The following is a 13,939-nucleotide window of genomic DNA, read 5'->3' on the forward strand; positions in this document are numbered from 1 at the left end:
GAACACAGTCAAGGCTTCTCTATTTGTTTCATAATAAAGAATCCATTAAATTCCCCGCGTATTACTTTCAATTTTTATAGTCGAATTTGGCAGATGACGTGACAGCTTTAGTTCAGCTCTATGCTCTATACTCTCATATAGCACGCTCTTTCGACCAATGACAACGCGCGTTATATCCGAACCTTATTATAATATTGTTTTGATCGTACGCGGTTGTTTTGACCGAACGCACGGTTTGAATCTATTATTTTTGCACTTGATGTGCGCGCTTTGCTTATGTTTAATTATGATAAGCCATCTCGTATTTTTCCATGTATATTATTAACACGTAATCACATGATTTCGAGTGCAATTTGGAATAAACAAGCACTTGTTAATTTTTTTCAAAGACCACAAATAGCACTCGCCCTACGGGTTCGTGCAATTTTGTTAGTCTTTAAAAAAATTTAGTCTTGCGTATTTATTCCAAATTGCACTCGAAATCATGTGATTACCTATACAAATTCAACCGTTGCTCAGTGAAGTGCAGGTTTTAGTTTTGTTTGTTTTTTTTTAAAGCAAAGATTTGAAAAGTTCACGTGGTAAAGACCGAGTTCGATATCTAACTGAGATCAGCAGGGTTTTTAATAACTTTTTTCCATAAGCGGCACCCTTGTCTGTGCCGTGAGGTGAAATCCAAACACAAAGGCTTACTTAAAACAAACGACGGTGAGAGCTCTACACCTATTTAACAATGGCTCACCCTTCAGAACGCGTGCATTTATACAAGCACCGCACTGAGGGAAAATAAACACTTTTAAGTGACAACTGCAGGTGCATGTCGAAACATGCATGTCGAAAGGCATGCACCTACAGCTGTCACAGGGGTGGATCCAGGATTTTGAGTGAGTAGTTTCCACCCGAGGACCCACTCCTGCTAGGGGGGTTCGGGGGCATGCCCCCCCCCCGAGAAAATTTGAAATTTGGAGCTCTCTAAAGGCCATTTCATGCATTTTTAGAAAATTTAATTGCCCCCAAAAGACTAAAAAAGCATGTAATCAAAAAGGCAAAAAACATTTATTTTTCTTGAAAGTACTACAGGAAACACTCTGATCTACAAATATTCCACCTTTAGCTACTGTGCAAACCAGTGTATATAGTGTTTTCAGGAAGGCCAAGTCATCACCAAGACTTTTCACACTGGAAAACATCACCTCCCAGTCAGGAAAATCAAGATGTGGAGAAAAAAAAACGAACCAAGTGTTAGTGTTTTTGATAACAAAAGAAAAACAAGCACAATTGATGATATAGTTTAAAGATTGATAATAAAAATCTACTTGCCTTTTTCATCCTTGGGACCACAGGCTTACCATCCATAAAGCCCTTCTCTCTCTCAAATTTCTTCTGTGTTGTGCTCCTATAATGAATGAAATGAATGAAAGCCAGGCTCAATAAATCCAAATGTTTAGCAACACTAAAAACAACATTTCCTGAGCTGGCTTTTATTCATTTCATTTATAGGAGCACAACACAGAAAAGAATTTGAGAGAGAGAGAAGGGCTTTATGGATGGTTAGCCTGTGTTGGGAGCTGGAATTCAAAAAATAAAACAATTATTAGAAAAATATAAATTATAAGAATCATAAAATGATATACAAATTGAAGTAAAATGATAATTTGAAATAATACTAGCCTTTCTTCATCCTTGGGAATTGCTGTGAAGCTGGTTGAGTTCAGTGAAAATGTTTGTTAACCATTTAAGCTTAACATGAAAACCCAATGTCAATGTCAATGGAAAATCATCACAAGTAAAACAAAATAGAAAATAACCTTGAAATGAGTTGAAAAAAGTTATACAGGCACCAGTTTGAGCTTCTGTACTGTTCTCCATCAGTTTAAGGATTATGAGACTTAAAGGCCATAACCCAGACAGAACATAACTCACAAGTACTCTAGAAACAGCTGGTGCAAAAAATTATTACAAAATGTTTGCCATTCTCATTCTCCTAGGATGGAACTCAGCAAATAAATCTATTATACGTTCAAGGTCAAAATCCATGTCTCTGTGGGCATGCATCAGTGCCAATCCATTCAGTCTGTCCTGGGTCATTGTATTTCTCAAATAGTTCTTAAGATTCCGAAGGGATGATATGGATCTCTCACAAGATGCAGATGAAATTGGAATTGTGATCAGGACTTTCAGCATGGAATAGATGTTGACATATGCATCTTTGTCAATATCCTTCAGTGTAGCCTCCAAACTGTCAGGAATAATATCTCCTCTGTTATCCCTCCCCTTCCACAATCTCTCCCATAACAAAAGCTCTGCCTGTAATCCTGCATAATTTGGTATGTCCTGTCTGTAATGGTTACAAAATTCCAAAACATTGGCCTTCCAGGCAGGGTCAGTAGCTAGTAAAACAGAGGGAATAATCGAAATACCTTTATAGCAAACAAATACATCATCCTGGAATCTGGTGTTGAGCTGCTGGAGTACATGGTCAAGAAAAACTCTAGTGAGATTGATCTTGAAATATCCCTCAGGAGTTGCAGCAGGAGCATTATTTCTATGCATTTGTCTCTGGGCTATCCTTAATTTGTCTAACTTATTAGCGTTTCGCCCACACTGAACTCCAAAACAAACACAAGCTAAACAAAATGCTCCATCGAAATATTTGGAGTAAGCTAGCCATGGAAATCTTTTCAGCCAGCCCGAGACAAACTTACGAGATTTTCCATTTTCCATTGACACGGGGAAATCAAAAAGCTCACCTGGTTTCCACACGTTTTCGACGAACTCCAGCTTCTGATGCGGCGAGTAGTTGTGGATCTCGTCGAAAACTAGGCCAATGTCGAAGGGAGAACAATCCTCCCTCCGACAAACAGGATCTCCGCGAGTCATAACACTAGTATTTTTTAAACGTTTAACAGTAAATTCCGTCGTTAACCCCTGAGCAAGTTCAAAAGTACTTGTATTGTAGGAGCAACGAAAGAGACCCGCTGGGGGAGGAACTGCCCTTTTTATACTTTGTCAGTAGTTTCCAAGGTAGTTTCCAAACACAACTAGCCAATCAGAAGAGTGTTTTGAGTGAGTTCCGATGACGAAATCTTTGCTAGCCAATCGTGAGGGGTTTTGACTGTGTTCCGCCTGTTATTGTCACCAAATAACAAGGACTTACACCCACCGGTTGCGTAAAGATTGGCTCCACGAACATTTTCCGACGGCTTCCGACGGTTTCCGAGGTGTAATCGAAGCTCGAAAGGCCAGCGCGTGATCCGGAGCGCTCCCGAACGCCTCATGACCGCAATTATAACGAAATTAGTCATTCTAAACGTATTTTCTTTAATAAATAACTGTAAAACAGGAAGATGGTTTATTTCTGGAAGACGTTTAGTGATTTCCACAAAAGTATCAGTAGTTTCCAAAGGGAAATTAGAGTGTTTTCCAAAAGTACTTTTATCAACATTTAACTAGGTCGGAAAAAATTTGAGTGAGTTCCGGAAATCAGGTAAACTACCCTGGATCCACCCCTGTGTCACATATTACTTTTCAGTAATAACGGCCATAAAGATCATCATTTTTATTAAGAGAAATTTACAAAGAGATAAAAACTTAATCCTCTGCAATTTAATGGGCGATATCTGTCATCAATAAGGTGTCACAATCAGTGAAATACTTGCATTTGTAACTGGTCAGTGAACAGTACAAGGAACACAACAGATGTTGCAACCAGGCTTCTTCATCGTTGCCTTAGTATCATCTCAAAATGACCAATACGTCTTCGTTGTCTTCTACTGGTGTCAGCCGACGAATCGATGCAAATGATGCATATGATGGTACTCAGGGGGAAGGCATTGCATTGTGCAGCGCTTTAACGCTAACATTTATTCTAGTTATCATGGGAAACTTACTCACCATAATTATTTTTGCGAAGAACAAAAATATACGCAAGAAACATTTGTTTCTAGTTGTCAATATGGCGTTTGCTGATCTGTTCCCAGGAGCTTTCAGTTTACCAGTATACATTTACGATGTCGGGTATGGATTCCGCCTATGGACCACGTTCGTTGGAAACGTAGAGACCAACAAGCCTATGTTAATTTCCTACATGATCGTTGACACAGCCCTATCACAGGCCTCTCTTGTATCTGCAGTGTTCATAACGTGTGAAAGATTTTACGCTATACGTTGGCCGTTTAAGCATCGAACATTATCGACACAAGCATACCGCATTGCTATATTTTCAGTGTGGGCACTAGCTCTCCTTATCTCTGCAATATGGACCAGTTCCAACCTATTATTTTCTAACAAGTACACTATGTTTTTTTGGGAGCCATACACTTTGATTCTAATTTTAATCACATGTGGCTGTAATATTGGTATTTGGAAAAAGTTTCAAACTGGGAGAGTCGCCGTTTCACATCAAAAAAGCCGAGACTTACAAAACAAACGCTTAACACAGACTTTATTAATTGTATCTGGCCTTACTTTACTCGCTTGGCTGCCGCTAGTTTTGTTAAACTTACTAAAGTCTGTTTGGTTTTTCCGTGTACCAAGACGATTTTATCATGCGGTAAACCTTTTCAACTACTTGAACTCCTTTGTCAATCCAATTCTTATCTTGTAAAGATAAAGAGTCGGAACAGATGTACCAAAGGTGTTTGCACAAGGACTCCATATTTTATAGAGTACGATCACGAAAGAAACAGTTCAACAAATAAACTATAAGATTAGTGTGCGATCACAGATGACGCGATCGAAATGTTGTTAGAACAGAAAAGTGACACACAAGGCAGAGCCGAGGGTGTCATTAATCATGTTCTTACCATATTTAGATATCTTCTATAATCTATTTCTGTAGAGATCCACGGTAACATGGAATATATTTGTCGTATGACTAAAAAGTAAAATGTTGTTAATGGTGACGTCATCCTTGCGTCTGTCCTCAATCAGTCAATCAATCAATCATCTCAATTAGGTCGGTTAAAGACGGTCAGGCAATACACCAACCACTTACAAAATGCAGAAGTAAAAATTACGAGCTACAAGAAGTACAATACAGAATGAAACGTTAACTATACAAAATTATTATTAATTATCATTAAGCTAATGAACTAACGTAATTCCGTAATTAATTAATTCCTTTAATATCAGGCATATCAGGGTGGGATTGGTTCCAGTCTCTAGCAGTTCTTGGGAAAAAGGGAAGATTTGAACACGTCTTTCTTACAGTGAGTTTCAAGAAGCTTAAACCTATGGCTACTCCTGATACGGGTCTCATTATTTAACTTTAAAAAGCGCTAATCTTAATGTCAACTAAACCATAAGTAATTTTATTCATGAAGATCAAGTAAGATTTTTTTCTCCTTTCAACAAGAGTGCAAAGTTCTAATTTTTCTAGATGGACGTGACGATTGACGACCAGTCATCAGTAATCGTTTGTACAAAAACGGGCTGTTGCTCTTTGCACTTTCTCTGGTCTGACAATAGATATACCAAAGAATCAATAAAAAATGCATGTATTATTTAGCGTATATCGTCTATATTCATAAGCAGTTGTTAAAATTTGGAGTGGAAAAAGTAATTCCTACTTATCTTCACAATGAAAAGTAAATCTCATCATTTCAAGGACTCACGCTGACGCATGCGCAGCCAAGTATGCGTAATAAAGCGAGGAAATCTCCTAAACAGGATGAGGAATTCACCTAGAATCGAGAGATGTCGAGTATAAAGAGAAGGAATCAATTTTTTAAACGTGTGTGAAAGAAAAATGGTGATTACTGTCAGATGGTATTCGATATATGCCAAACTTTTGGCAGGTATTTCTGGTTGAGGGTGTTAGGAAACTTTTCATTAATTAAACGAATATAGAGGGACAGATGTTCCAAGCTTTTAAAAAACGTCCTGGAGGCTAAGAAAGTAGACCGAAATAAAACTTTTGAAAACTTACACTTTAAATAGTCGCCTTAAAAAGCTTGAACTTACGCAAGGTTCTTCAGAAACAGCAAATTTTAACAGTGATGAAATCTCCTAACCGAGAAGGGAAATTGACCTAGAATCGAGAGATGTCGGGTGTAAACAGAAGAAATCAATTTTTTGAACGTGTGTGAAAAAAAAAGGTGATTAGCGTCAGATGATATTCGATATATGCTAAATTTTTTGGCAGGTATTTATGTTTGAGGTTGTTAGGAAACTTTTTATGAATTAACGAAAATGGGGGGACAGATGTTCCAAGGTTTTCAAACACGTCCTGGAGGCTAGAAAAGTAAACCGAAATAAAATTTTTGAAAACTTACACTTTCAATAGTCACCTTAAAAGGCTTAAATTTACGCAAGGTTCTGAGAGGAAAGGTAATCTTAGGTAGACTATTTGAACATGTTTCAATAAAAAGTGGCATAACATGAAGAAAGTTTCTACTCTCTACCCGTTACCCTGAATAGCACGAATATATCAATAGCTTTCTGAAGGATGAAATTGTTTGCAAGTTAGAGAATGATTGCAACCTCTCTGCAGGGACTTGGGATACGCCATGCGTCATGATCTTGAGCTGGAAAAAAAAATACTCGATAGGTGCTTCTTGGTAATGGGGATGTGCCGCTGGATAACGTCGTATTTTTCACGACTGGATTGACTATATCAATAGAGTTACTAGAATCGGGTCGCACATTTTCGGGATTTTAAGGGTACGAAAATTGCTTTAAGTAGAGATGTGAAAATGGTAAGATGCAAATGCACCAGAATATTTGTATTGTTGTACCGCAGGCAAAAGTTTCAAATGCACCAAAATGTTTTTAATGTAATGTGAAAAATCAAGTGATCTGCATCCTGTTTAACAAATAGATCAATTCGTTTCAGGAGGATCCACCTAACAGGCTTTATAAAGTAGATGCATAACCAAAAAGTGAGCAAGTTGGGATCAGGAAAATTACATATGTTCAAAAGTGACTACGATTGTGTCTATAATTATTGGCCATGGAATAGGTTGAGAAGCTAGTGGAGGGTCTTCACGGGGTTTAGTGTTTAGTGTTATTTGTCCATATTTTTTAGTGTTTACTGTTAAATTGGCCATTTTTTTAATGTTTACTGTTCTTGAAAAAAATACTGTTTAGTGTTTGAAAGGAGACCCCAAAGTTTTTTTTAAGGATTTTCAAATTTTGTCTGCTCTTTTAAATTCTGCAAGAAAATCACTCGCGAACAGTGAGCCAAGGCTGAAATGCTCTTGTCCTTAGAACCGATAATGCGCCTAAGTAGACCCTCAGTACTGGATGTACCTAAGGGGATACGTTTGGTAATCCACACAATAGTTCCTGAAAAGTATCGCCTCTGGAAATCCAACCAAAGTAGTGTTTGCAAAAGACCAATTGCACATGAAATTGGGCCCCAAGGCAAAGTACGGCGTTAGACTACGATTTCGACTCTCGATGGTCTCGTAGAACTGCTTTTACACCGACCAGTCGATGTAAATGTTCGGAGGGAAGTATTCAAGGATGTGCGGGACCTATGCTTTACCAATGGCGTAGTCTTCGTTGCAGAGAGAGGCTCCTCAGCAATCCGTTTCATTGAATTGAAAGGCGAAATACTTTTCTAGCCCGAACGCCTAAAATCGCGAGCTGATTTGCTCTCGCAGCTTAGTCGTTTCAGATTGTCACTTGAGGGTACAGGTTCAGTTCTACAGAAGCGTTTGACGACACATCTGAGATCTTTAGCTGCACAAGTTGAAAACTGAAAAAACAAATTGTCCAGATTAACCCACCTTTAAATAAATCAACTTCCATCTGTGCGGCAAGTAAGGATATCCTCTTGTGTGCAGATGATGAGCAGAGAAGCATAATGCAGCTGGAGTTAGAGTACAATGGAGTAGCTATCATCGGTAGTAGGCTGAGACAGATAAACTACTCCAATGACGTGACAAGTGTTGAATCTCTTTATGTTCTGCGGCAATCAGCATACTTGGCTGCAACTAGCGCAGCTGGAGGGTTATATGATTGTATGGTTATATGGTTGGAGGGTTATATGGTTGTAACCTCGATTGAGCGACTCTTGCGAAATTCTTCAGATTCTTGTAAGGAAATCAGGAGGCTGTATGGTTATGAGGGCAACATTGTTTTCACCGACAACAAAGATCAAAAAGTTAAGACCTTTAATCCCTTAAGTGCAACAGTCGAGACCTTGTTGGGTACTGGCCATGAAGGAACCGTTGATAGAACTGAAGAAAGCTGCTCATTTACAAAATTTTATGCAATCTTTTCCTTGTAGAAAATTTTTTTTGTTTCCGATATAGCTGCTGAAACAATCAAACTAGCTTCGGGGCTTACTGGCAAAGTGTCCTTTCTTCGCAACCTCGAATGTCTCGAGAATGATAGTTTTGGAATTGGTGCACATATGATCGACGCGGTCAAATTATCTCTTCAAGATGCTGTGTGCAATGTTTCATCTGTAAATGCTTATATCAAAAACACAGTCGCTGAAGTAAGGCAGCACTTTAAAATGAAAGAAACGGCAACAATAAATGGCCCTGAAGGAACTGTTTCCAGCAAAACACAGGAATCATTGGTGCTTCTCGAAAGAGGTATGGAACAGCTACGAGATAACGTTAAGAATGTAAACGAGGACTATCTTGGTGACATTGACCTGCGTACGCTGCTAAAAACTCAGGTGGAGAACCTTCATGCAGTCTCCCACTTCAAAAAAGAGACTTTCACCGCTCTTCAGTATGCTCAAGACTTTGGAACAATTTTAAAGGAATCTTTAAAGAGAACAACGAAGTGGGGCGCGAAGTACTTCACACTTGAGAAGTCTTATTATCCAGTGCCTAAATCCAGTGTGGAGTTACGGGACGTAGATTTAGTGAAACCTCCTACAGCTGATAACGTTGACCCCAACATTGAGGCAGCCGTGAAGGAATTGGTTGACAGGTATCGACCTGTCAAGGACAGTAAGAAGCGAATCAACAAAAGACAAAGCGGGAGCCCTGCCGCCAGCTGTATATTCCAGTGCGCCATCGTGTACTAGAGTAACATTCCAAGAGGATGTTTAAGATGATCCAGGGACAGACAATGAAGGACGAGTCGACCAGAATACAAATATTCCACGAGCTACAAACGAAGTACCGAGAATCACCTTTGTTGACGAAAGCATGCTCGGAGTTGTCGCAGTTGGTGACGTGACAGACCTCCCCGAGTAACAGGATGAATTCGACACCGACTCGGAGAGCGATGCGGATAATGATACAGACATAACGTTCAGCAGATTTGGTCGCACCACCCGCGCTCATTTCCGCCTTGATTTCTAGAAACAGTTGGGACAATCGCGAGTATTCAGGTATGGAATATAATCAAATGTTTTTGGCCAGGATGGAGTGACATGTCTGTCATTTTTGTTGACCATTATACATTGTGAGCACTGTAGCCGATCTTATTGGTAAAAGAATATTCTGTTATTGCATTCATTACTAGTCAAATTTAAACACTCATATATGTTAACTTTCATTTTTCTTGTAACTTTCGTATTTATCTCTTTTTGTTTACAGTGCAGATACACCAACTGGGACCATCTCACAAAGCCAACCAATCATACTGAGGTATTCATACAACGGATGGCAGTCCGTAAATTTGCTTAATTTTACTGTTTATTTCGATGTTCTATCCCATTGGCTGTTTGATTTGAATATCGTAATCTGATTTGTTACTAATATATTCTTTCTAAGTGGTCACGGTTGGTGAATCCTCGCTGTAAAAGCGCTTTAAGAATAGAATTGTTATGAGTTATACAAGCCAAATCTGCGGTAGTCTTCAAATATCGTCGGTCATAAGTCTGTGGACATCTTTGGCAGTCTTAGTGGACATCTCCGGCGGTCTTTGGACATCTTCAGCGGTGTTCGGACATCTTCGGCAGCCTTCAGACTTTTGGATATCTTCCTCACTCTTCGGAAGTCTTGAAATAATCCCGAATTGTTGGAAAATGGCCAAAAAAAACCTCTTTGAGACCATAAACATAGGCCCAACATAGATATTTCCCCTTTTAAGGTGTGGTTTGTTTGTTTATGGCAAAAAAAATAATGTTACAACGAATTTTTTAATGTTAGTGTTAAAATGGCTGAAAATTAACTGTTTAATGTTATACAGTCAAAAAAATAAGTGTTTAGTGTTATCGAAGTACCCCCATTCAGACCCTCTTAGTGGTACATACTCAGTAAAATTTCAAACCAAGACCCACACCCGGTTTCAAACTTGGCCTCTAAAAGTTGAACTTGGTTCGCGCTAAGCATAAGTACGCGTCAGAACCAAAGATAAACACTAGTAAATTCACCTTAAAAATTCAGCTCCAGTGATACAGTTTGATATTAATGTCTTTCCCTTTGGTTCCATCAGAGTTCAAACGAAAATGACTTTAGTATGTCATCCGAAATGTCATCCTATTGCAGACTACCATCAATTTACGACCAGAATGATCAGATCCATACACGATCGATGGATAGGGTATACCTATTTTATACGCCTGGAGTTGACTAGAAACTGTAATGCGTTTTCAATAGAGTTCATATATTGGGGTCAAATATTTTCGGGACTTTGAGGTAAAGAAAATTCCTGGTTAGTAGGGATTTAAAAATAATAAGAAAAATCACGGTTAAATTTTTGTTACCGTATCCCCAAAAGTGACTAAGATGGGGTCTGTAATTGGCCACAGAATAAACTATAATGCGGTAGGGGTTCTGATAGGTCAGCGGCCATACGCGACAAAAATTGACCCTATTTTCAAATTCCCCTCCCCCCGAGCTCAAAACCTATTGCCTTAGGCGGTGCACATCTATGTACCTTATGTGGAGGAGTCATGGGCTCCTTATAAATTAATTTCTGTCAGATTAGGGGATTCTGTCTAATAGATGTTCCAGCAGTGGAGCGATGTTTTTATTGTAATCAATTATTTCTTTTTCCGCATAATACTGCCTCCCCCCTCACCCCGACTTTAATTCTGCAGGCGTTGTGGGTCCATTAGTCGACGGTAAATATGATAACAGAATTATATATAAAATTAAAATTAAAATAATAAATCTGTATTGTTTCACTTATTAAGACTACTTTTTACTCAAATAACCGGAGCAGAATAGAATTGTAGAAATGGAGAGTTACATATATAGGTGGTAATGCATAACGAGAGAATACAGAAGACTTTGTATTCTCTTGTGCATGGATATCTGTTACAAAGATTTTAGACATAAGAATGGCGTTGACCATCATAAACCGACCTTTCCAGGCTCACCATGCTCCAGTTTGCATGATCAAAGAATGTTTACATTGAAGAGATTGGGAAACTTAGTTTAACCCTTAAATTCCCAGAAGTGCTCAACATGTAACTTCTCCCTACAATATTCACATATTATCCAGCAGAAATGTAAAGAGAATATTGAAACTTATCAGGTAGAAGTTGCTATCTTGATCTAACAGCAAATTCATGTAACTAATGTACAAGGAATTGTGTAGAAGCAAGAGGGGAGAATTAACAATCAGATCTTAGGAGTTAAAGGGTTAAAGAGTTAAAGGAATACCCACTAGCTCAGAACGCGGGTTATACAGGTTTTCATGTAATGGAAAGGTTGCCCTAGCTGCTATAAAATGTCAAGTTATTTTTTATCCCGGCGATGTCATCAAAACTAATTTTAAATGAGAACGTCCAACTTTAGAACTGGAATTGAGAGTTTCTCCAATTTTTATGATAAATTGAACCCCTCCTCAGTGAATTGCAGGGGTCCTTTTTTCCTGTGGCGAACATTTGAAAAGTTTAAATGGTAAAGACCAAGTTTGACATCTAACTGAGATCAGCAGGGTTTTAAATAACCTTTTTTTAATAAGCGGCACTCTACCAAAGGAAATTAACAAAGAGAAAAGAACATCTGCTGTTTCTGTCATCAATAGGGTGTCACAGTGGAGCGTTTGCATTCGTAATTGGTCAGTGAACAGTAAAAAGGAACACAACATTTGTTGCAACCTGGCTTCTTCATTGTTATCTCAGACTCATCTCAAAATGACCAATATGTCTTCGTCAACTTCTGCTAGTGTCAGCCGACGAAACGACACAAATGACGCATATGATGGCACACAGGGGGGTGGCATTGCGTTGTGCAGCGCTTTAACGCTAACATTTATTCTAGTTGTCGTGGGAAACTTACTCACCATAGTTATTTTTGCGAAGAACAAAAATATTCGCACGAAATATTTGTTTCTAGTCGTCAATATGGCGTTTGCTGATCTGTTCCTAGGAGCTTTGAGTTTACCAGTATACATTTACGATGTCGGGTATGAGTTCCGCCTATGGACCATGTTCGTTGGAAACTTAGGGATCAACAAGCCTATCTTAATTTACTACATGATCGTTGACACAGCTTTCTCGCAGGCTTCTCTTATTTCTGCAGTGTTCATAACGTGTGAAAGATTTTACGCCATACGTTGGCCGTTTAAGCATCGAACATTATCGACACAAGCATACCGCATAGCTATTTTCCTAGTGTGGGTACTAGCTTTCCTTATTTCCGCAATCTGGACCGGTTCAAACCTACTATTTTCTTACAAGCACACTATGTTAATTTGGGGGCCATACACTTTGTTTCTAATTTTAATCACATGTGGCTGTAACATTGGTATTTGGAAAAAGTTTCAAACTGAAAGAGTCGCCGCTTCACATCAAGAAAGTCGAGACTTACAAAACAAGCGCTTGACAAAGACTTTGTTAATTGTATCTGGCCTTACTTTATTCGCTTGGCTTCCGCTAGTTTTGTTAAACTTACTCATGTATGTATGGTTTTTCCATGTACCAAAACGATTTTATCATGCGGTAAACCTTTTCAACTACTTCAACTCTTTTGTCAATCCAATTTTTTACGCATTAAGAATTGCTGAATTTCGACGAGCACTGGCTTTATGTTGTAGAGGAAGACATGTGCAAGCAGCTGTAAACACAGAGCTTTCTAAAAGAAGGAAAGAGAGGCACGGAACGACCGCTGAGTTTAGTTGTGAAGTGGCTTTCGAACAGGATGTTATGGATACTGAGTTTAGTCGTGAACTGGCTTTCGAACAAAGTGTTATGGAGTTTAGTCCTGAACTGGCTTTCGAACAGGATGTTCTGGATACTGAGTTTAGTAGTGAACTGGCTTTTGAACAGGATGTTTTGGATACCAAAATGTAAAACAAATCATTCAAACACTTGGTAGAAACTCGATTAAGACGAAAATAGGTAGAACACGAGCGAAATATTTCATTAATGTCAGGAAGTTGAAGTTAAAAACCTAACAATGCCTCTAAAATGATGAAAATGACATTGGTAGTGTTAATTTTCAGTGTGGGCACTAGCTCTCCTTACTTCCGCAATTTGGACCGGTTCCAACCTATTATTTTCTAACAAGTACACTATATTTTTTTTGGGGCCGTACACTTTGATTCTAATTTTAATCACATGTGGCTGTAATATTGGTATTTGGAAGAAGTTTCAAACTGAAAGAGTCGCCGCTTCACATCAAGAAAGCCGAGACTTACAAAACAAGCGCTTAACAAAGACTTTGTTAATTGTATCTGGCCTTACTTTACTCGCCTGGCTGCCGCTAGTTTTGTTAAACTTACTAGTGTCTGTATGGTTTTTCCATGTACCAAGACAATTTTATCATGCAGTAAACCTTTTCAACTACTTGAACTCTTTTGTCAATCCAATTTTTTACGCATTAAGAATTGCTGAGTTTCGACGAGCACTGGCCCTATGTTGTAGAGGAAGACATTTGCAAGCAGCTGTAAACACAAAGTTTTCTAAAAGAAGGAAAGAGAGGCACGGAACGACCGCTTAGTTTAGTCGTGAACTGGCTTTCGAACAGAATGTTCTGGATACCAAACTGTAAAACACATAATTCAAACGCTAGCTGGAACTCGATTAAAATGAAATAGATAGAACACGAGCTGAATATTTTAATGTCAGGAG

General features: G+C 38.7%; 3 protein-coding genes across 4 annotated transcripts; 2 read left to right on the plus strand and 1 right to left on the minus strand.

Annotated features, from left to right (window-relative positions):
• Positions 1–1,034: 1,034 nt before the first annotated feature.
• On the minus strand, positions 1,035–3,506 carry LOC131775727 (52 kDa repressor of the inhibitor of the protein kinase-like). 2 transcript variants are annotated; one of them, XM_066166085.1, is made up of 2 exons: positions 1,672–3,506; positions 1,035–1,396 (listed from the first exon to the last, which is right to left on the minus strand). In XM_066166085.1, the coding sequence occupies exon 1, from the start codon at positions 2,878–2,880 to the stop codon at positions 1,957–1,959; it is 924 nt and encodes a 307-aa protein (XP_066022182.1). In that variant the 5' UTR covers positions 2,881–3,506; the 3' UTR covers positions 1,035–1,396; positions 1,672–1,956. The 2 variants fall into 2 exon arrangements, with proteins under 2 accessions (XP_066022182.1, XP_066022181.1); XM_066166084.1 differs by having other exon boundaries at positions 1,035–1,568.
• A 4,961-nt stretch (positions 3,507–8,467) lies between these two features.
• Positions 8,468–8,992, plus strand: LOC136280178 (uncharacterized). The gene has a single exon (XM_066164929.1). It carries the CDS (start codon positions 8,468–8,470, stop codon positions 8,990–8,992), a length of 525 nt encoding a protein of 174 aa, XP_066021026.1.
• A 3,018-nt stretch (positions 8,993–12,010) lies between these two features.
• Positions 12,011–13,159, plus strand: LOC131769152 (adenosine receptor A3-like). Its single transcript, XM_059084898.2, has one exon. It carries the CDS (start codon positions 12,011–12,013, stop codon positions 13,157–13,159), a length of 1,149 nt encoding a protein of 382 aa, XP_058940881.2.
• The last annotated feature ends 780 nt before the right edge of the window (positions 13,160–13,939 follow it).

This window comes from Pocillopora verrucosa, chromosome 4 (genome assembly GCF_036669915.1).
Source record: "Pocillopora verrucosa isolate sample1 chromosome 4, ASM3666991v2, whole genome shotgun sequence".
In the NCBI taxonomy this organism is placed as follows: Eukaryota; Metazoa; Cnidaria; class Anthozoa; order Scleractinia; family Pocilloporidae; genus Pocillopora; species Pocillopora verrucosa.

What these genes read in the sequence shown, in the direction of transcription:
- LOC131775727 (XM_066166085.1), bottom strand. Translation starts at nt 2,880, where the DNA reads ATGACTCGCGGAGATCCTGTTTGTCGGAGGGAGGATTGTTCTCCCTTC.
- LOC136280178 (XM_066164929.1), top strand. Translation starts at nt 8,468, where the DNA reads ATGAAAGAAACGGCAACAATAAATGGCCCTGAAGGAACTGTTTCCAGC.
- LOC131769152 (XM_059084898.2), top strand. Translation starts at nt 12,011, where the DNA reads ATGTCTTCGTCAACTTCTGCTAGTGTCAGCCGACGAAACGACACAAAT.